At 36.0% G+C, this 21,254-nt stretch overlaps 1 protein-coding gene across 2 annotated transcripts in view; it reads right to left on the bottom strand.

Annotated features, from left to right (window-relative positions):
- Positions 1 to 1,937: 1,937 nt before the first annotated feature.
- fam83b (family with sequence similarity 83 member B) overlaps positions 1,938 to 21,254 on the bottom strand; it is a 23,535-nt gene continuing 4,218 nt past the window's right edge. The window contains exons 1-5 of one of the 2 annotated variants that reach the window (XM_024297867.2): positions 8,366 to 9,536; positions 6,857 to 7,333; positions 5,809 to 5,973; positions 4,248 to 4,372; positions 1,938 to 4,013 (exon numbers count right to left, since the gene is read on the bottom strand). In XM_024297867.2, the coding sequence (XP_024153635.1) occupies positions 2,114 to 4,013; positions 4,248 to 4,372; positions 5,809 to 5,973; positions 6,857 to 7,333; positions 8,366 to 8,425 (2,727 nt within the window). In that variant the 5' untranslated portion in view covers positions 8,426 to 9,536 and the 3' untranslated portion in view covers positions 1,938 to 2,113. Of the gene's footprint in view, positions 4,014 to 4,247; positions 4,373 to 5,808; positions 5,974 to 6,856; positions 7,334 to 8,365; positions 9,537 to 21,254 lie in introns of those variants that run through there. The other variant, XM_024297868.2, reaches the window with a different exon arrangement.

The following is a 21,254-nucleotide window of genomic DNA, read 5'->3' as shown; positions in this document are numbered from 1 at the left end:
TTTATAACGTAAAGATAAGTGATGCAAGAAGAAGGTTTACACATTTTTACTGCTTAATTTTTGCAATTTTTATTTTAACTTTGAGGTTTGTTGCACCACGTATTTATTTTCTACATGTTGTCAGGCGAATTCTGTTTCTTTCTTTTGTTTGTGTTAATAAGCAGTCACAGGCGACACGGCAAACTGGCTCAAAACACGTCCTCGGGTTTATTTCTCCTTGTGCACTCAGACTGGAAAAACCGCTTCTAGTTTCACACTCACATCTCACAATTTCTTAATGACGGTGTTTTAAAAAGCAAAGCAAAGAAAGACATATACAAAGTGTGCATGTTGTCAATTAACTTTTTATATCACTGAATTAAAAAAATAATCTTTAAAAGCACTTTTTTTAAAGAAAAAAGAAAAATAAAACATTTGGTCAAAACCAAAAACAATTAACTGTGACCTTGAGACATCTTTCATGAAAATGATCCTTTTTTGTACGTCAGCAGTATTGTAAACATTAGATTTTAATGCAACTACTTAAAAAAGATAACATAAAATTACTGTTAAAATGAAGGTTTTTGTTCTATGAATTAATAAAAAGAAATCAAAGGCTGTTGAGTTTAATTCGTTATATTAAATACAAGAGACAGGAAAAGTGAAGCATTTTTATAGAAAATACTGGCAGGTGCAGGCATCTTCGCGGCTTTGCACATTAAAGATGTAACCTAAAAAAACTTGGCAACTAAAAAAGTTGAAAAAGTTTTTTTTATTATTTAAGGAATCATAGTTCTGAATATTTATTTTAATAGTATGAACTTAACACGCTCATCCATGGAAGTTTGTTTGAAAGTAGGTTTCAAAAGATTCTGCTCAATTCCTCAATTCGTTGTTCTAGAACTCAAATCAGATCATCAGCAATTAATGCTAACCTACATTCAGAACGAAGCTCTATAAAGAAACATAAATATATTTCTGCATTAAATCCCGTAAAAGTCAGTAGCTGTACTGTAAATGACCACAGCAAATCTGTAACAACAAACAATTGTTCACATACCAAAAACAAAAACAAAAAAACAGATAAATAGGCGAAAAAAAAAGGTTTCTGAAAAAACACTTAGACACGGATCATATATACATCTTAACTTTTATATTGAGATGGAAACTTCTTTTAACCTAAAATTTATTTCTATATTTTATCAAAATTGTTGTTTTTATTTGCTTATTGATGATGAAAGGAAGCAGTGTTTGCACAAATCACTGGTTTTGAATGTAAAAACTACTTGAGTTGTACCAAAATGACACATTTTTCAGACTTTAACATTAGCATTAAGAAATGTTTTGTCAGTTCGTCCATTTGAGAGAATCACCTCTGAACCCAAGACACCTAGTATTTAAGTGTGACAATGCAAGATTATTAAAAAAATGACATGTTGTTCATGCAGGAAGCAGACACTATGATTTAAATGGTAATGAATCTGTGAATTAAGCCTGAGTGGCTGTAAAGGGCACAGTATGTGTCGCTTTAAATGTTATGAGTCTTCCTAAAGTTAAAGTGCAAATGTGATGAAGTATTGTTTGACGCTTTTTCTCAGGAAACTGAGCTGCTGCAAAAATACGTTTCATTTTCTAAAACTGCTGTCGGCAGTTTCGTCTTTAAGTCTGCCTTAAGAAAAACCCAGAAGGATGTATTTAGGTGTGTGGGTAACGTCAGCTCACATACTGAAGTATTTGTGTTATCTTTACCTTGAGTGCCTGTCAACAGTTAAGCACACTGATCCTAAAGTGGCGGCCCTTTGGTATGTCCCGCCTACACACCGGCAGTAAAAAAAAAAATCAGGTTTCTACATGGCTTTGTCTTTTACCTGCTAAGATATACTGCTGTTTTTATTTTGAAGCACTTGATTTATGGTTGAAGTTCACACCAAAAGAATAAGAAAGGAAGTTTTAAGACATTGTCATGTTTGAACAAAGCTTTACTCCTCGTTCCTCTACATTCATCTGTGCATCCGAGTGCAAAAATACAAACAAAGAAGTCCATTAAAAGTGTAAACTTATTTTACAAAGTCAGTGCAAAAAGACTGGTGGAACATGTGAAATGTCACCAGCAGAATGTGCGTTTGTGGGAATATTATTTGTTCTTGTGTAATAAACTTCCCATTCTGTGAAACAGTTTCTCCAGCTTGTTTTCGTGGTGCCCTTTAGTAGCTCGAACGGTGCTGAGTTCAACATCGACTTTGGGGAAGCTTTTGCTTTTTCCCTGAGAGTTTGGCAGTGAGTTTTTCTTTTCTAATGAGCAGAACGGTTCAAATCTGCTGTACAGGCGGTTCTCTGAGCCCGGCCTCCAGCTCCTGTCAGGAGCAGAGATTTTCTTTGCAGCTGTAGTTTTGTGGAAGGATCTTTGGGACGGGCTTTGGTATTCCTCAGTTACAAATCGGGGTTTTGAAAGCTTCGGATTGTCGTCCTCTCTGCTGTCCATGTGGCTTTCTGAGTCTTTGACAGAGCTGGTTGCGGTTTGGTGAAGATTTTTCCCTCTGCAACTTATTCTTTCCTCCTCCTCAGCTGTCAAAGTGTCTGTGCTATCCCCTGATATCACACTTGGTGTTTTCGTGTTGTGGACTGGCTCTTCCTTTTTCTCTGGTATGTTTAATAAAGATTTGATTTTCCAGGGCCGCTTCTTCTCTGGAGAGCTTGCATTGTTGGGTTTGTCGGTAGAACTCTTGCTTTCATGCTCTAGGGCTGCAGCAGACTTCGTTCTGGACAGGGGTTCCTTCCAGATTTGAGATTTGGGACTCTTTGCGACACTCTTGACGTCGTAATGGGAGACAGACCTTTGGTCTTCTTTCAGACTGGATCTGCACCCTCCGTTCTGAGTGTTTATGCCTGCAGTGCTTCTGTTCACAGATGTCCTTTGGAAAGCCCCATACATCTCACCTGGAGAGTCATAGGTAGGCTCAGTGTTTGACCGTGGATCTGCCACACTGTGCCTTTTGTACCAGTTGTCTGTCAGATAATCGGGGCTTGTGATCATTCGATGAGTTCTGCCCAAGCTGGCGTAAGAGTTATTTCCTTGACCAAAGCCTGAGTTATGACTAAAGTCGTCCATAATCTGCTGACTTTGTTGCTTTGTCATGAAATCGTCAGAATTTACTCTTTTCTCTGCTTCCTCTGAATTCCACTGCATAGACGAGATGTGCAAATGGGATTTAGGTGTTGCAAGGTGACCAACACCCCTAGAGGCGTTGTTTGTGAATCTGGAAAGCTCTCTTTGTTCTAGTATAGTGGGGCCCAAGGCAAGAGAGTTCCTCATTCTTTCCTGCATGAAAGAACCACCTTTATCCAGTGCTCCAAACTGGTCTGAATAGTCACAAGGCTCTGCAAATGTCGTATCGGAGTTGTTAAGATAAGCCTCTATCCTCCACGTTTGCATTAAAGACTTGGAAACAGTTTGCATAGGTGACTTGTTTTGCTGCATGAAAGGGACTTGTTGCATGTTTTGGCCTCTAAAATGTTGAGGTACTTGCAGATAATTGTTCATGGAGTGGTTGATCTGGCTGTTCTTTTCCTCTCTGGACACGTTCCAGTTGCTTCCTCTGAGTTTCAGGTTCGGGGACAGGTACCCGTCTCCTCTTTCTCCTGCATAGCTGTGCCTTTTGTTATAGCTCGTGGACTTCACGGAATCTAAATAGGGGAATTGGGGCTTCTGACCATGAATAGTAATTCCATTCATAATGTTATTCTCCTTTTCAAAAGCCCTATCTTCTAGATCTCTCATAAATGTTCTCTCATTTGTTCTCTGATAGGCTGTGTCCAAGGAGTGCCTGAGTTGGTCATGCCGACCAATTAATTTGGACAGAATCGGTTGTCCGATGAAGTCATTCTGCTGAGACCAGCCCTCCAGAGGAGTCAGTTCTGTTGGAACAGTCGACTTGGCGTAGAGAACCCGAAACTCCTCGTCGTAGGACTTCACAAGGTGACCTTTGATGACCTGAACCATGCTCTGGTTGATCTTCTCAAACGACCAAGTATAACTGCAAAACATAAAATAAATACCACTTAAAAAAAGAAACCAACAAGAGGTTCTGATTACTAATAGTGTGCTTTTATGTTTATTAAAGATCTTCAGGATTCCAAATTAAGTCTCAGGTCATTTAAAATTAAAAGTTTACTAGTTTTCTTTGAAGAATGACTGTAAAAGCTCAAAATATTGGACATCCACCTCAATGCTCCTTTAAACAATACCATTCTGTTGCACCATTATTTACCTGTAGGAGCCATAAATTGCAATGTGGCAGTCTACCAAAAGAAACTTCTGCTCCAGTGCTCCATGAAATTTAGCTCCTGAGCGACAGAGGTAATCCTGCCCTTTCACGGTGCGCACCCTCATGTGCTGTTGACAGAGCAGTGAAAGGAACAAGTCACTGTTAAATCTTACTGCAAGGGAAGAGCGGCAAAACATCTGTCAGGAGTAAATATACTGTACAGGGAAGCCAACGGCCTTCTTAGTCCCAGAGTTGTCGCCTTAGCGGCTTGTTGTATGCATTTGAACTGATATTCTAAGGTGTGTTTGACTCCTCGATCCTTTTCAAAAAATGTAGACTCCACCCAATAAACAGGTTATCAACCAGTTCAGACTTTCACTTAGTTTTTCTTCTCTCACAAGAAGAAGCTTTTACTTTTTTATATTTTTATGGTTAAAAAGGTTAAAATGTTGTGTTATTAAATGTATAATTTGCAATTATTTATTAAGTTAAATTTGTGGCAAAAGTATTGTCCGTCTTAAACAAGTTTTGTAGTTGTAATAAGAGATTTAGGACTGAGAAAGTTTTGTGACTGTAATAAAAAATGTGTGTGTCCATAAAACCACGCTGTACTTGTAATGTACAACATTTGCCGATCAGATGTATGATATGCGTGCTAGGAGAACAAAACAGAAAAACTACAAAAACGTTCTTTACTTCTACACAAATGAGGCAAGATGAAATGGTGGAATATAGTCAAAATATTGTAATTAATGGACAGTATTTTGGTAGGAAATTACAATTAAAAAAATGTGTTGTTTCAGGAAATTCTCATATTGTCTTCCGACATTTCATCTCATCTCCATGTAGAATGAAGAAACTTTTTTTTTTCCTACTGGTATGGATATCGTGCATCTGATTGCTGGTCCAATCAGCACACCAACTGGATGACAGTGTAAGGCATCTGATTGGTTGATTTGTTGAGAGGCAAAATAAATGTACTTGTAACATGGGTTTTGTCACTGTATCAATGTGTATGCTTGTTTATGCGCATTACATCTCACACAAAGAATGTTTACCCATGGACAAGTTTTTCTACAGTTACAAATAATTTTACAGACACACACATTTCTTACTGTAGGTACAAGTTTTAAAAATATGACATTTTTTTAATAAATACACAAATCCACAGAGCCTCTAAGAAATATCAAAGAAAAAAAAAAAGTAAACAAAAAAAAAGAAAAAAGTTTCTGATAGTACCTGGTGTGCACCAGATAACATCTAGTCTGGCACCAGATACTGACTGGTGTACACCAGATAGTATCACATAATACCTGGTGCTCAGCAGATAGTAACAGATTTTTTTTTTTTTGTTTTAAACTTTGATTTATTTATCTATTTTTCAATGTTTCTTTAGGGGTTCCGTACATATCTCTTATAACAAGTGTGAAACTTTTTTACAGAAGGACAATACTTTTGCAACAAATCTAACTTCATAGTCAATAACTGGTTAATGTTGAATAATAAAAAAGGAAACATCTGAGAGGAAATGAAAAATATAGAAGTGTTTAAACACCAAACTTACCCGGAGTTGTTGGATTTTGATGTCCAAACTTTCAGCCATTGAGAGGAAACTTTTCAGATGGGAATGATCCAAAAGCACATAGACTGCAACTCCATGTATTGAAGCGTCAATGGCTTCTTTGAATATATCTACGTCTGTGAATGCATCCATTACAATAGCAATGACCTGAAAAGACAAGAGTTAGAGTGAATTTTGTGCACTTAAACAGGTTATTATCCAGAAATCCAGGTCTTCACGTATATGCAAAACAATAAATGGGAATTTGACAGCAAAGAAAAGAAGACAAGTATCTAATCATGCAGACAAGAATGAAGGCGAGTAAAAGGAGTCAATACTGCTTGAGAAGAGAGCAAATATCAGATAGTGGAGGATGAAAATGGGATAAACAACTTGTTTTTTGTTTGCTTTTGTAAAATGTGGACCTCGTGGTATTTATTGATCCAAAATCAAGTTTCTAGTCACATTGGGAACATCTTTCACAAAGAACAGAGATAGTCTTCACATTAAGGACTTTGACATCCCTTCAAAACTCAGGTGGATTAAGGACATCAGCAGTTTTAGAAAATGTGAAGTGAGAAAGATTTATTTGTTTTCAATTTTTGCTTTATCTTTTTGATGTTCAATAACAAACTGTACCTGTTCCTTAGCACTCGTGTAACATCTTGTAAGCTATAATTTAGGCGTACTTGTCACATTTTGACTGTCTCCTCTTCGAGAGCTGAAGGAGGCTTGACATTGTCACAATAAAAGCAGATTTCTACTTTGGGAGTGTCTAGGCAGACATTTCTTGTAATTTAAATAAAACAAGTTGCTTAGATGTATTTTGACAGTCTGACGGGTGTATAAATTCAAAGTGTGTATTGCAACTTGTTAAAAAGTAAGTTTTAATAGTTTTTTTTCTGAATTACAACAGGGTGTTGTGCAGAATTAAAGTAGTGAACTCAGCAGGACATGCTTCTTTGCTCTGTTTGGTGCTTGCGTTGTATCGTGGAAGAAATGTGAAACTAATCATGAGAGCTGTTGTTTACTTTAGGGGCAAGGCTATTACCTGTCTTGCATTCTGAATATGCTTCCGGATCACCTCTTTTATGGTTGGGTTGTTTGGTCTCGGTGGATGGAAGAGCAAATCTATTTTAGTCTGAACGTTCTCATCCAAGAAATCTGGCCATCCTAATTCTAAATTTGGTGCTTCCACGTCTGATTTCACAGGCCAATATGTCCCCGAGGAGGACTGCTTGTCTACTGGACAGTTCTCCTCCTCCTCTGTGCTGGGTTGAGCCACCAGTTGTTCTGCATTTGTGGTGATGAAAAAAATCTCGTCATCGGACAGGATGTTCCCGATTCTCTCTGCTTTGAGGACGTCGTGGTAAGCGTCTCTGCCTTCCTCCACCAGGCGGTCGATGGCCAGGCGATACGCCTCTTTGTAATGGGGCTGAACGTAAAGCTCAGATTTGAACTCCCCCCTCATTGAGGACAGCAGGGAAAACTCTGGCGGGTCCATCTCCTCACAGAGTTTCTGCGGAGCCTGTCAAAGATAATGGAGATCAATGAGATGTTGAAAGCGGGGATTGTCAGAGAACAAAATAGAGAAGAGGTTAGAAAGGTTCAATGAGGCAAATTAAACTTTAAACACACCAATATTAATCAAATATGAAATGTAATCCATCCTAATGAGCTACAATTTTTCAAAAATATTCAAAATGTCACATATCTAATGAATTATTTCAGTTTGACTAAGATATCTATTCATCTTCTGTTGATCCTGTGTGGGGTCATGAGGGTTACCTGAACCTATCCCAGCTGCCTTAGGGGCAAAGGTGGGGTACACCTGGAAAAGGTCACCAGTCCAAATACACAGACACACTCACTCACACTTCTAAGCTCCCCGACTAATCAACCTATCAAGTTTTAGACAGTGGGAAGAAGCCGAAAACCACTCATCCACGGGGGAAACTTTCAGGATTTAAACTGAAATATACAACATGTGTCCCTCATGTTGCAGAAAATGTGGTGTGCACAACACTGACTCGAGAAAAAGAATAGAAACTGATTAATAAATAGCTTAAAACAGTTCCTGCTTGCCTGTAAACTGTAACACACCTTGATAAACAGTCCTAACAGTCTCATGTTGCACGCTTGTCCTTCTGCTTGTCCGAACAAGTTTTTATCAACTATAAACCTGCTGTCAAACTAGCTGTCAAATAAATGCAGATGAATCATTTGAGGGGTGTATTAGTCTGGTTAGTAGATTGTATATTTTTAGGAAAACATGAATTTGCAGTTAGAATTTTACTGACTGATAATTTAACACTTTGAGAATGTTTGCTTCAAAGCGTCTAAAAATCCCTTTGGTGTTTCAAGAAACACTCCAGCGTGTATTACAGCATATTTAGTCACATAACCTTGAAAAACACATCCCGTTTATCCAAACACCTTATCACAAACTTGCCTTTATCATTAAAATTAATTTACAAGGGAGACATTCAGAGTCCGAGTTTCAAAAGCTCACTGATCCTGTTAGAACGCCAGTAAATCACACTCCAAAACAGAGACTTACATTTAGAAAGTGACCTTTTGGGAAATCCTCCGGACTGGCCCTAAAATATCCCACCTCCATTTATTCTGCCGTTTTTTTTTCTTCTGTGTTTGAAGCAGCTGCTGACTGCCAGCTGACAGAGACACAGACCAGAAGTTGTCTGAACACGAAACACAACAGGCTGCAGATAGAGGGTGTGGATTCCAGTTTTGACATGCAAATTGTCCAGCTCAAAACTGGCTTACAGGCAGACGCAAACCTGTTTGAAACATTTGGCCCCACCTTCCTTTTTATGGGAACAAAGTTCACTCCCAAGAATATCAAGATAATGATGACGTAAGGAGACTGTGGAATACCTTAGTGTTACTGGACTTGGCTTGAACTTGGTTCTGTGCGTTTTATGCAAACCAAATCCATAATGCATGACTGAACATTGATTTCCTATGTTTAATTAACTGGACAAATGATAAAAACTCAATTATTCCACTTTTGCTTTGCTTGTTTTCTTGGGTGGTTCTCATAAAAGTCAAGTCATAAACAGAAACAATCATGACTCACTTTAATCAAAGCCTAATTGTAGCTAAAATATTTAGGTGGAGCTACTTTTTAAAAATGTAAATCCCAGTAAGGTGTGCATTACAGGGAAATGTTTACAGCTTTTCTCTTCTTTCACTCACTGACTTCATCTTATCATCACCACATACCAGAAATCTACTTCCTTATGCTAAAACTAATAAAAAAAGCTTTTGATGCCAATGAATCAGATGTATTTACATGTTCAAATTGGTACAACCTTAAATAATTTACTCTTTTATGACGAGCTCTGTGCTTGTTTTATGTGATGATAAGTGACTGGTTTGATGACAAAAGTTCCTTTTTAAAAATGTTAAACCAAGCATAAATAGTTTAATCAAAAGGTGACAAGTTGTGATTATTGAAAACGAAAAAACTAAATGTGATTAAAAATAATTTTAACAAAAAAAAAAAAGTAACACCAGGGTGGAAATTTATAAATTAAACCTCTAAAATAAATCAAATGTATTTTTTACTAATGTTTTCTGCACATTTTTCTATAATTCATTGAAAATAACTTGATGCACTTTGTTTGTTTTCCACTCTTGTCAGTGTTTGAATGTAAGTACTTACAATCCCTGAAGCAAATGTCTCTTCTTTCTTCCCATTCTAACGTGTTCCTGTGGAGACACTTTGTCTGGTTTTGTGCAACATGAGAGTGCAAGTTAAAATCACAACAAAAATAATTAAATTAGCAAAAAGTTGCAACTTTGAATTTGTTATGATAATCAAAACAGGACAGAAAAGTGAATAAATTAAAACTAACCTTAACTAAATTAAACATGGCAGGAAAGGATAAATAAGAGAACTAACAGAACTAAAACCAAACTTTTTGGAAAAAAATAACATAATTAGAAAAATGTGAAGTAAGTGCAAAATCTGTAATGTTTCACAACCTATTTTACTTTATCATTACTAATTTTAATGTTCTTCTATCACACAAATCTAGCAATAAATATGAATGTTAAACATAATATTTAAATGCAGCTGTCTGAATAAATATTCATATTTTAAAAGGACAAAGTTAGCTATTACCTATTTTTTCTCCTTTGGCTGAAATTGCATTATTGAGACTCTTTTTTGCGGCATCTAACAGTCAAAACAGTCTAAACTTAAACATGTGTATGTATCCAAATATGTAGGATACTAAGCAGGCTTTCAAAGGTTGTCCTCATTTTTTCACGACTAAACATATAGAGAAAATTTAACATTTTAATCAATTTTTGAAAAAAAAATATCTAGATAAACTATATGTTCTACTTTAGAAATGCTTAATGACCTAAATTGTGTTTTATAAAAACCATCATGATTGCAAAATCTAACAGCATCAAATTTAGGGCTTCTCTGTGATGTCATCTTCAAGCAGAGTTGGGTGAATTTTAGAAGAATGTAACTCTTTAGAAGCAAACCATTTCTCAAAAGTATATATTTATAGATATTCGTTGTAATAATTCCCACACTGACTTTCAGAGTTTAATAAACTCCTGAAGAGGAACCTTTCACAGTCTAAATGCCATCAGCCTCCAACCATCACTGCAGATCAGTGCAGGTGTGCAGATTAACACACCAGAGGCTTCAGATAACATTAAGGCGTTGTAGCATTTACAGACATTTATCTCACCATGAAAGGCCCAAACTCCAAATTTCAGAGTGGAACTTCTCGAGCTTCAAGTTAAGCCTAATGACTCAAAAGGTGACAATTTGTTCATTGAGCCACAATTGAACTATTAGTTAGTTGAAACTATTTGTTAGCTTTGGCTAAATATCTTTGGAGAGGACAACTGTTTATTATACCTATTTATTTCTGACATTTCCAGGAAAAAGAACTTCTTAAAAGACCAATGTCAAGAAGGTGTGTATGAATGAGCTACAGTTTTCACTTGAAATATCATTGCACAAACTCTCACTGTTAACGCTTCACAAGCATTTTTGGCAATAGCCGAACATCACGCCTGCCTGGAAAGACTAATATTTGTCTCCAATCAGTCTTCTTTTAGGTTCAACTCCCCACAAAGTTGCTCCACATTTTAAACATTTTGTCTCTTCAAATATCTAAAGATATTTTGGAAAACAGGTTTTCACAGATGTGGCTTCCACTCTCAAAAGTTAAAACATCATTGATCCTGATAAGTCAATCACATGAAAAAGAACAGATAATCGTAGCATATTTTCAGAGTTGCTTTCATCAGTGTCTTTTCTGATTGATTACTCTAAAAAATTTTTACGAGAACAAAACTTTGCAAAAAAACATTTGTTGTCATTCATTGAAATATGTGGTCAGTACTAGAATAGATCCTCTAACTATGACAGTCTGATGACAGTCTCTTAACGGCGGTTTTGTTTTGTTTTGAATCTAGGTGTGGAGATTAAATAGATTAAGTACCTGGGAATTTCTCCTTAAGCAACTTTTTTGTTAGACAGCCTTTGTGACACCCAGTCCCTGTCGTCATCAGCCCTGTAATGCTGTTCTCAGATCCTGCTGGCAAGTCACGGCAAGTCCTAAGAGTCAAAACACTTCCAGGCAGCTGACTAAGTCAAAAAGAAAAAAGAGGGTATTTTAGGGGGCGTTGTACTTATATTTTCCAAAATCTTTGTGCTCTATTAGCATTTTATCTCCAAGCAATCTTTTCAGTTTTGATTTGTGAACCAGTCAATAAATCTTTATTAGTTTCTTATATTTGTAATTGTTTTTTTCAAGCCTCTATAAAAAAAAAGAAAAAAAATATATGAGCCCATATTTTGGCATACACTGTCCTGAAAAAAATGTTTATGATTTGTAATTGTAATCTCCTCAAACACATTCATTCAAATGAGAGGGAGCGAATCGCCTAACTAGTTAATTTTTCATAACAGATTACCCCCTGGTTTGCATATAGCAATATGCAAAGCAGGCTCTGCCTGTTGGCTGCAGATATTTTGACAGCTATGCTGTCATGATCAAAAATGAAAAGACAAAATCAAGTTTGACAAGTTATTAGGATGGGATTTTCTCCATATTCTTTGAAAGACGTCTGAAATACCATGTACTCTGCAGCAGCGTGTAGACCCCACGGCAACTTTTTTTTTTATATATATATATATTTCTCAACCTTTACAATTCACTTTTAGGTCATTTTCTTTTATAACCCTGTTTCGCCTTTTTCAACCTTGATTTCAAACCTTTGAGTCCTTTATTTTTCTAAGTCATGCTGCTGGGAATTTGCTAATATGTTTTGGATTGTAATCCAGTTGCATGACTCAGTTCAGGCCTACCTTATTCTGTCAGTCACACAAAGGCGCTCCTCGCCATGACGTCAGGCAAGACGGTAAGCAGCTGAAGCCCAAAATCAGTAAAAAGCCGCCAAAGGTTCAACAGCTTCTTGTCCTATTCTGTACAGCAGTGTTAATGTGGAGAATTTGCAATGACAAATGCACAAGACTCCCTGAAAGGGCCCCATTCATCTGTATCAAGAGAACGCAGTCTTTGCTTAACAAGCCGCCAAAGAGACTTTAGCTTCACAAAGTTAATGCTTGATTACTTATTGTATGAAGGTAATTTAGGATGGTTGGAAGAGCCCTTGGTCTGATTTTGCAATAAAACATCCTCTGGTTGCAGATAAACCCAAATAATGACCCTTCCACTGCCGTGCATGACAGGGGACTCTGGGTTTGTTTTGACTTTTGTTCCTGAAAGTGAGTTGTTTGTTTTCCAATGCATTTGAAAGTTGCAGTTTATTGCATTTACACTGTCATGCAACATAGGAGAAAATTCAAATGTTTCATTTAAACTGAAATGTCAGACCTGCAGAGTCTTGGTTCTTTTTAAGATTTTTTATTGCAACAACTGATTTCCCCAAAAATCTGAAAATGTGGCAACTCTAACTGTCAAAACTATTATTATTTTATCGACTGAGAATTATATTAATACTAATTCTAAAACTACTTCAAAGGCAAAACACATTATTTGATATTTATTTGATTTTTTAAATGCTTGTTTGCTTTTGTTTACTCTTGTATTTGCTGTGGTGCAACAAGCATCCAGGATTTTTACAGGTAATTACTGCCCTCCTTCAACAGGAGCCACAGTGACTCCACAGACTTTCATTAGGGCTGAATAGGTCATCCATCTTTCACCTGAGAGGAAAAACTAAACTAAAAAGAACCACAAAAGTCAACAGTTTTACTATGACTAATACTTCTTCTACCCTTAACTCTGATCACTGACGCCTCCTCTCCTTTCCTCACTGCAGCCATGAGAGGCAGATTTTGTATTCTAATCCCTTTGCTAAAAATGGAGTGAAAATGTAACATTAAATCTGGCAGCAACCTGTTGCTGATTAAGATTGAAATTGACTCTCTTAAATGCCGTCATCCAAAAGAAATTTGATGCAGAGAATCCTCAGGTGAGTTTAGAATGAGCCGCTCATCCGAGGAAAGCACAGCTGTCCTCCACATTAAAACTACATTTATGACCCTCGCCAGCTTCGTCATTTTGTTTATTTATCACAACATTAGTGCTGCAGATATTAGACATTGAATAAACTGATATTAGCAACCATCCAGCTTTTAGTTGTTTAATCATATCTGATTGTTCCTAATATTTTTGACTCACTGCATTTATTGGGAGTAGTTATTTTGCAATAAAATTGTAAACCTGAGTTTCCTCGAAGATGTCAGTTAAAAATATTGATTCAGAAATCTGATGCCAAAAGTCTGCAGACCAGCATGTAGACTCAGAGCCCCGAACCAGAATCCAGTTAACGGGAAAATAACATTGCAACCATTGCAATTACACCAAATCTAGTGTACACATAAAGTTCATAGCAACCTACTGATATTTTACAGGGGATGAAAATAAATTTTACCCTCAAAACTTAAAGGAAACTAGCAGCTAAAATATTTATTTTTTTTTTTATTTTTTTTTAAATCAAACTCCCATTTCAGCTTTGTACAGACTGTACCATGAAAATATTGTCTGATATTAAACCACTCTGTGGACTGAAAAAGGTTGAGGACTACTGCTGTAGACAGGGTTTATTTTCACTTATTTGAACAGTCACAAACTAGTTTGGTGAATATTTATGACTGATATTTGTTCAAATTATTAATCCTGTTAGTTTTAGCAAAGCATTAAAAAACTGAAGTCAGTCAAAGTACAGAGTTTAGAACAAAAAGCACATTTACAATAAAAATTTACAATAAAATTCCAACAAAAGTGCAAAGTTTGGATGCAATTCTAGTTTACGGGCAACAAAAAGCATAAAGAGACTGAAGGCGTTTACTAAACGCAAACGCTTCACATTTAATGAACTATTTTAAAGCAAAATAAATCAATAAATGAATCAACCAATAAATAAATAACTGTAAAATAGACACTTCTTCAACAAAAAGATGTCTTTGAAAAAGGAACATACCTTCTTCAAAGACAAACCTTGGGAGATCAGAACTTATTTTCTATGACAAAAAAAAATGTATTTTCAGTGTTTCTAGTTCGGTTAATTAAAAAAAAAAAAAAAAACATTGAATGAACTCACTTCAATTTTCTTTTTTTTTCTCTGTTTGAATAAAGCTTACTTTTTAAATCTACAGTTGGGCAGCATCTGTGCTATATAAAAAAGAAAGGATTAAAAAAAAAAATAAAAAGAAGCGGTGCAGCTTTAATGAAGGAAACGTGAATAATTATAGGGATTTGTTAAGCTAAAAAGATTACAAATAACTAATTTCAATAACGCTCCATGATAAAAAGCGTCCTGATGGAAAAACACAGGCTGTGAGAAGTAGTTGCTCTGGAGGACACGTCCCTTCAGCGGGAGGCTGACAGATCCAAAAGGATTTTGGTCAAGATGTGTAGCGTCCTCCCTGATTGCAGACTGTGCCGAAGAAGCAGGTGTGAGTGAAGTTTTCTAGTGGGGGCAGAGAGCAGCTCATGATGTCCACTCTTTATTCTCTACAGTCGTTTTGTCTGCACCTTCGGCATCCTGAGCTCCACACTGAGATGCAGCCTGTCATTGTGTTGATCAATGGAGAGATGTCTTCCTTTTTTTTCATTTTGTCTGGTTTGTTTTTTTCCTGCGGGTTCCCCCACAAAGCGAAGTCCCTGCTGTCATCTTCACTGTCACTTTTTGGTGTTAGCAGTGCAGGAAAAGTCAGAAATGATTTGCTGCAACTCAAAAGATGATAATCTGTCAGCGCAGTCCTCATTAATGTCTCCCTGCCCTCCACTTCCTGCCGAAGTCAAAAGGTGATCTGATGCTTTTGTGGAATTTTTAGAGGCAGCTTTTCATTGAAAATGAACCTGTATACAGTATATTCTCCAGTAAGGCTGACACTTTGTATCATTACTTTCTTTATGTCTGAAGGGAAGGCACATAGACAAATATGTGGTCAAAGGGTATTTTGTTTTGCTTTCCCAAGAAAGATAGTCCGTGTCAAATTGTTCTTTTCGCTTTAATCCTTTAATCCCTTCATCTTTTAATTAAGACGATCTCTTCTATCTATAATTTAAAGAGCTTAAAAAAGAATCACAGATTTGTTTGGTTTATCATGACCACCAGCTGCTTGTTGTGATGCAAGTTAATGAGCTTATTTTTAAAAATTCAGTATTGCCTCATCACATTTGACACAAATATGCACTTATTAGCATTATTATCCTATGGAAGCACATTCTAAAAAAAAAATAAAAAAAAAAGATTATTACGTTAATGCAATTTCACAAAAGACTCCATATTTATTGTGGCACCTGTTTATCCTGCAACGCACGAGCTAAATCAGTCACACCTTAGATAACCTCTGCAGCTGCGAAATAAGAAAAAAACATCCCTAATTTATTTTCGTATAGTTATCTCTCTCAGTCAGAACAGTTCTTTCAAACAGAATAGCCAACCGACTCTGTCAGAGCACCTCTCTCCTGCTGGGAACACTGGTGGGATGGCAGAACATCAAAGCCCCAACTGTCACTCAGCTGGCAGGAAACAAATCTTTTTGGACTTTTTGATCACACTAGTTTGTTTTCAAGTTTCAATGCAAAACTCAACCTCTACTTCTGTTTCAATATGTTCAGTACATGTGAGGTGAAAATAAAAAAACACCTTTTAAGTCACTGAGGCAAATATCTCAATACTTCACAGCGTGAACGTGGGATGAAAACGCAGCCAGCTTTCACCTTCCAACATCATACCTCAGCAATTAATGCTTTCCTTTCAGCTTTTCATGCTCAAAACAAACTTAGCAAAGCCTAAAAGGCACAGAGAAATGGAGGGTGTGATCATTGCTGAGAAAATAAGAAAAATGTATGACTTATCCATGCAGATGACACGATGTTTTGTTTCATAACAGTTGTTTTTCTTTCTAAAAAGCCTTCAGACTTGAACTGTAAGGAACACAGTGTAAAAAAAAAATAGACTGTCATTCTATAGACGTGAAGTTTGTTCTTTATAAACTGAGTTGGCAGCAGAAATAACATATTTTGTTTATTTTATTTTTTGTTAAAATGTAATTAAAAAAATCAAAGAAGTGTTGCTTACTGGAGATATTAATGGAGGATCTGTGTCCTTCATTTCACACATCAGCGTGTCACTCGGAAGATAATTAAGCTTAGATGTTGCGATTAAAAAGTGTTGAAGAAAGTAACCAAGGTTATGAGAAAGTCGCTCATTTCTTTTTCAAAACTTTATGTTTGCTTGTTATGTGAGAGTGTTACATAAAAGATATATATTTCCTGATGTAGAGGTGGTTTGGAAACTTGCTGTTTGGTTGATTAACACCGAAGCTGGGCAATCCACCTGATTCCCTGACTTCCAAAAGTTCAATTTAATGTCAAAAAAACTTTTTTTTCTTGGAAAGTTTAATTTGTAAGTAAGTCTTGAGTCTTGTTAAATCAACTGATTCTGTTGTTGAGAAAAGAGACTTTACACTTTAAAAGTAGTGATGCAAATCAGTGGAAAGCTGATATAGAAAGCCACTTTTTTCTGAGTCTAAATCAGCTGAATTCAATCTAAAGATTGAAATGAAATCTTTTTTTTTTCACATAGCCCAATATCACGACACAGTTATTTCATTGGGCCTCACACGAGAAATTGTGCAAAAACATAAAATCAGACGTAAAAAATAAACACTAGCCGATTGCTAAACTAAACTAAACTAAACAGACAAAACTAAACTGAGCATCCCTGCCCATAGTGCCTTCTCGGTAAGGAAAAACTTCTAACAAAAAAAAAAAAAAAACTCAGGGAAGTCCACATGAAGGAGGGATCCTCTTCCAGGACGGATGTTGTACCAGAACTGTAGAAGAAGAATTAACTTATCCCACTCTGCAACTACATGTTTGAATAGTGTAACAGATGGAGCTGGGACAGCTGGAGTCGTGAGAGGAGCCAGAGGCGAGGTCCACTGTCTAGGACAGGAGCACAGGCGATCCTTCATACAGATGGAATGAATTGTGTTGATTGCATAACAAGACAAAAATTCATGGGTTGACAAAAGCATGTGTTATTTAGAGTGATCTCTGGTGTTACAAAACAATTTCTAAAAAAACACCGCTTTGGCAGCAGAATGTATTGACAAATTTGAACTTTGCTGCACAGATAATCTTTGATAAATATTGGGCTCCAAATACTGGAGAAACCAGTTGAAGCAAAAAAAAAAAAAAAAAAAGTACATGTGACTCCTTAAGGCAAAAACAGAAACCAGGTGTGAAATATCAAAACAGGAAAGCACAACAGATACAAAACAGTTTAATCTACTAACAATATAAGCAGGATATCCAAGTTGGAAATGGCGTATACTTATATACCGCTTTACTACTTTACAGTCACAGTCGCATTCACTCATTCACACTCGGATGCACGAACCAGACCTGCAATCTTCTGATTACATGTTGACCACTCTGCACAAAGGCCACCTTGAATCCTAAAGCTTGAACCTTAAAGCAGAAAATGTTACACGAGAAAATAAAGAAACGCTACAAGAGATCAAAGGCCGTAACAAGACTTTTTAAGTTTTACTCAAAATGTCACTTGTCCAATTACTTTTGTCAGTATAAAAGTGTCAAATACTTTGATAAAATGGTTTAAAAATATATATATTTCCCTTTAACAGGAGTTAAAGGTGCAATGACTTCATTGTGTCTGCACTAATCTCCAATCTGCAGTCCTTTCAAAACCAGCACTAGGATTCCTGCCGTTTCACGAAACTCAAATTCAATAAAAAATCATTTTCAGCACATTTATCACCAGATTCCTTTACTATCTGTGATTACAGATACTAAAGAACAAAAAGGGAAGAATAGCTTCGTTGATTGAAGATTAATTCTCATTCATTTAATGAAAAAAGGGCTCAGCAGAGTACCCCAAAACAGCTGTTAACAAAGTTGTTAAAGCTGTTTGAACAAATATCCTTTTATTAAGCAGCAGATTCTTTACACACTGCAAAACAAGAGTCGCTTTGCTTTATTTTTTTTCTAATTATACTTTTTATGCATCTAATTTAGATAATTTTCTCCAGAACATTTTTTATTTAAAAGCAAATGGTAAAGAAACTGTTTCTCAAAAGAGACCAACATAAAAATGAAAAACTTGCCACATTAATGCTAATACTCTCAGGCACACTGTGGGTATTAAGATAGTGCATGTCTTTGTAGAGGGATGTTTTCTAACCTCTTGGAAAGCTTACGAATAAATGTTCATTGGGAAAAAGTCAGGGATTTCAGAGAACTGGAGTCTGGACTCACGCTGGTTTTGCTGGCATCATCCAGGATGTGAACCTCACAGAAACTCAGGAGGGAACAGATGGAGCGTTTGAGGAACAGATTTGAGGACATATTAAAAGAAAAACCTGCTTTAAAGAGGAAAAAATAAAAACAAAACCATTAAGATTCCTCTTCCTTTTTGTGAGATTTTTCATACCTAATCATGATTATAACATTTTATTTTGGAAATGTACTTTAAAAGAAAAAAGAGGATAGGACTATAAAAATCTGCAAGAAATATCCAAAAGGGAGGGAAAAGAAGTATAAACTTTATAAATGTTCACCCACATACCCTATAGACCAATTTTGTTACTACACCCTGTGCACCTATTATCTATTATAGTCCTGTTCCCTTCAAAAAAAAGATAATATTGTGTTTCAGATTCTCACATACACACATTTAAATACACACATGGAAACATACATATCTGACAGAATTAGATGTTTTTATAGATCAGTTCTTTATGTCACAGAGATCATATTGAAATGACTGTTTACATTGGAAAAAACTACTGCTTTAGCTTTATATTGCAGATCATGTTATTAATAATTATCCTGTTTTTTGTTTTGTTTTGTTTTTTTAACATGTGGGTGCAAAGGCTCAAAATAACAATGGACATTTATGGCTGTTCCCAGAACAAGAAGTTTCCTGAGGGATCCCAGATTGCCATGGCAACACAGGTATGCATCAGATTCAGGATGTGAAAGTAATATCAGTCACACTGTTATAACTGGTGCCCCAACCTGAAAGATAATTCAGTTCCTGTAAGAGGAAGCTGTGACACCCCAGCTGGCAGTTCTTTTTAAATTTCAAGAAATTAAATGCAGACTTTTTTTTTCTAATGTCTATCCATTGTGTTTTCAGAAGGAAGAAAAAAAAGCATGCAACTGTTCTTTTGCTTTTGTCTTTTTTTTTTGACAGAGCAGCATCCATTACAACATTTGCTGTAGGGCTAACTTTCACAGCAGCAGCTTTCCTTTTCTGAATGCGTTCCTGAACCGCTGCCTCGGTCTGTGTGCGTTCACGCTGATAGCTTCTTTGTCGAGGCACTGCTGCCTGCTCAGACTTTTTTTTTTTTTTTTTAAGAGGTTTGTCTGAAAATAACCATAAAATCTCAAAATTATTTACTTCTTATTGTACGGTAAAATCTGTTTTGGGGGAAATATGATGGTTTGCTTTTCCCTGCTGTTCCCTGCAAAATAAAAACAAAAATAACAGCAGTAGTATATTGACATACAAGAGTTGACCATCTTTAGTATCTTCTGGTAAAATATTTTGGTTTAAAAATATATATCACTAATTTTTAATTAAGAATCTGAAATCATTGAATAAAACACATTGATACAGGAAGTTGCATATTCAGGATTCATAATCTAGGACATAAACTTCTGCTTACATAACACAGTAAGATGTGTTTGATTACTTTTCACACCAAACCTGTTTTCTTTAATCGCTAAAATCAGATAAAAAGGCATTTTAAAAATGACAAAAATCTTGTCATTCAACAATTCTTCAACAACTTCAACAATTGTTCTGCCTCTCCCGGAGGGCGTTTCAGTTTGGCCACTAGATGGCGATCACGCTGTAGCATTACACCTTATTCAAAAAGAAAAAGAAAGTAAGCACAAAAATCTGTGTTTTAGGCCACTAATGCTTTTTTTTCCTTAAGAATTTGGAAAATTAATGCCTGCGACAGCAATGTATGTTTAGGTCGACCGATCGTTAGCATTAACCGTCCTATTGGAAATCCCAATATACGTTAGCATCACACTAACGGACTTTAGCATTCAACATCAGATGGATCTCTACTTTTATGGTTCAATTATTGATCTAGTAAGCTTAGCTTGATGCAGATCAATGAATCAATTTTATTAACTCAGCTCTAACATCAACCTATCGGTGCAATTGGCCCCAAAATGAGTTTGAAATAAAGTTTTGAATTAAAAACACCAAAATGTTCTGTTTTAATATTACATATACTAATTCAAAATCAAAATGAAAGCATGTTTTTGTCCAAATTGCATTTTATTCCCTTCTCTAATGAGGTGTATTACCAAAACACACTTCACATTTGCTCCTCCTTCGACCCTTCTGTCAAATGTTAAAACCCTTTGTGGCCCACAAATCTAAAAGTTTGTCCTGCTCTAGACATTTTGACAAAGGAGCAAAACACCCAGATACACTTCTCATTACTAAAGCAAAAGTCTCTCGGTTTATTTTTCTTGGCAATTTGTTTCTTTCTAGATGCCAAAAGGGCTTTTGTGTAAATAATTTAGTTTTTAGCTGTTGAAATCTTCACAAGAGCATTGCTGCTCTTTGTGATGTAATTGATCTTTAGGAAATAACTGGAAAGCTGTAATCCTGCCTAAATAAAAAAAAAAGGATGACTAAAGTCAAAAGTAACAAGTCTTTCAAAAGGTTAGCAGTTATAATGTAAAGTGTGTGTTTTCACACTCTCACCTTTAAGGCTAACCACTTTAATATTCATGAGCAGCTGTACAGAAAACCAGAAGACCTTGGCATTGTTGATGGGATTTAGCTCTAATTGCAAACTAAGTCTGCTTTAGTTTTTGTAGTTTTGATTGTCTTTATTTTTTTTATAAATATATTTG

This window comes from Oryzias melastigma, linkage group LG15, assembly GCF_002922805.2.
Source record: "Oryzias melastigma strain HK-1 linkage group LG15, ASM292280v2, whole genome shotgun sequence".
Lineage (NCBI taxonomy): Eukaryota > Metazoa > Chordata > Actinopteri > Beloniformes > Adrianichthyidae > Oryzias > Oryzias melastigma.
This window is presented reverse-complemented; position numbering and strand designations above follow the sequence as displayed.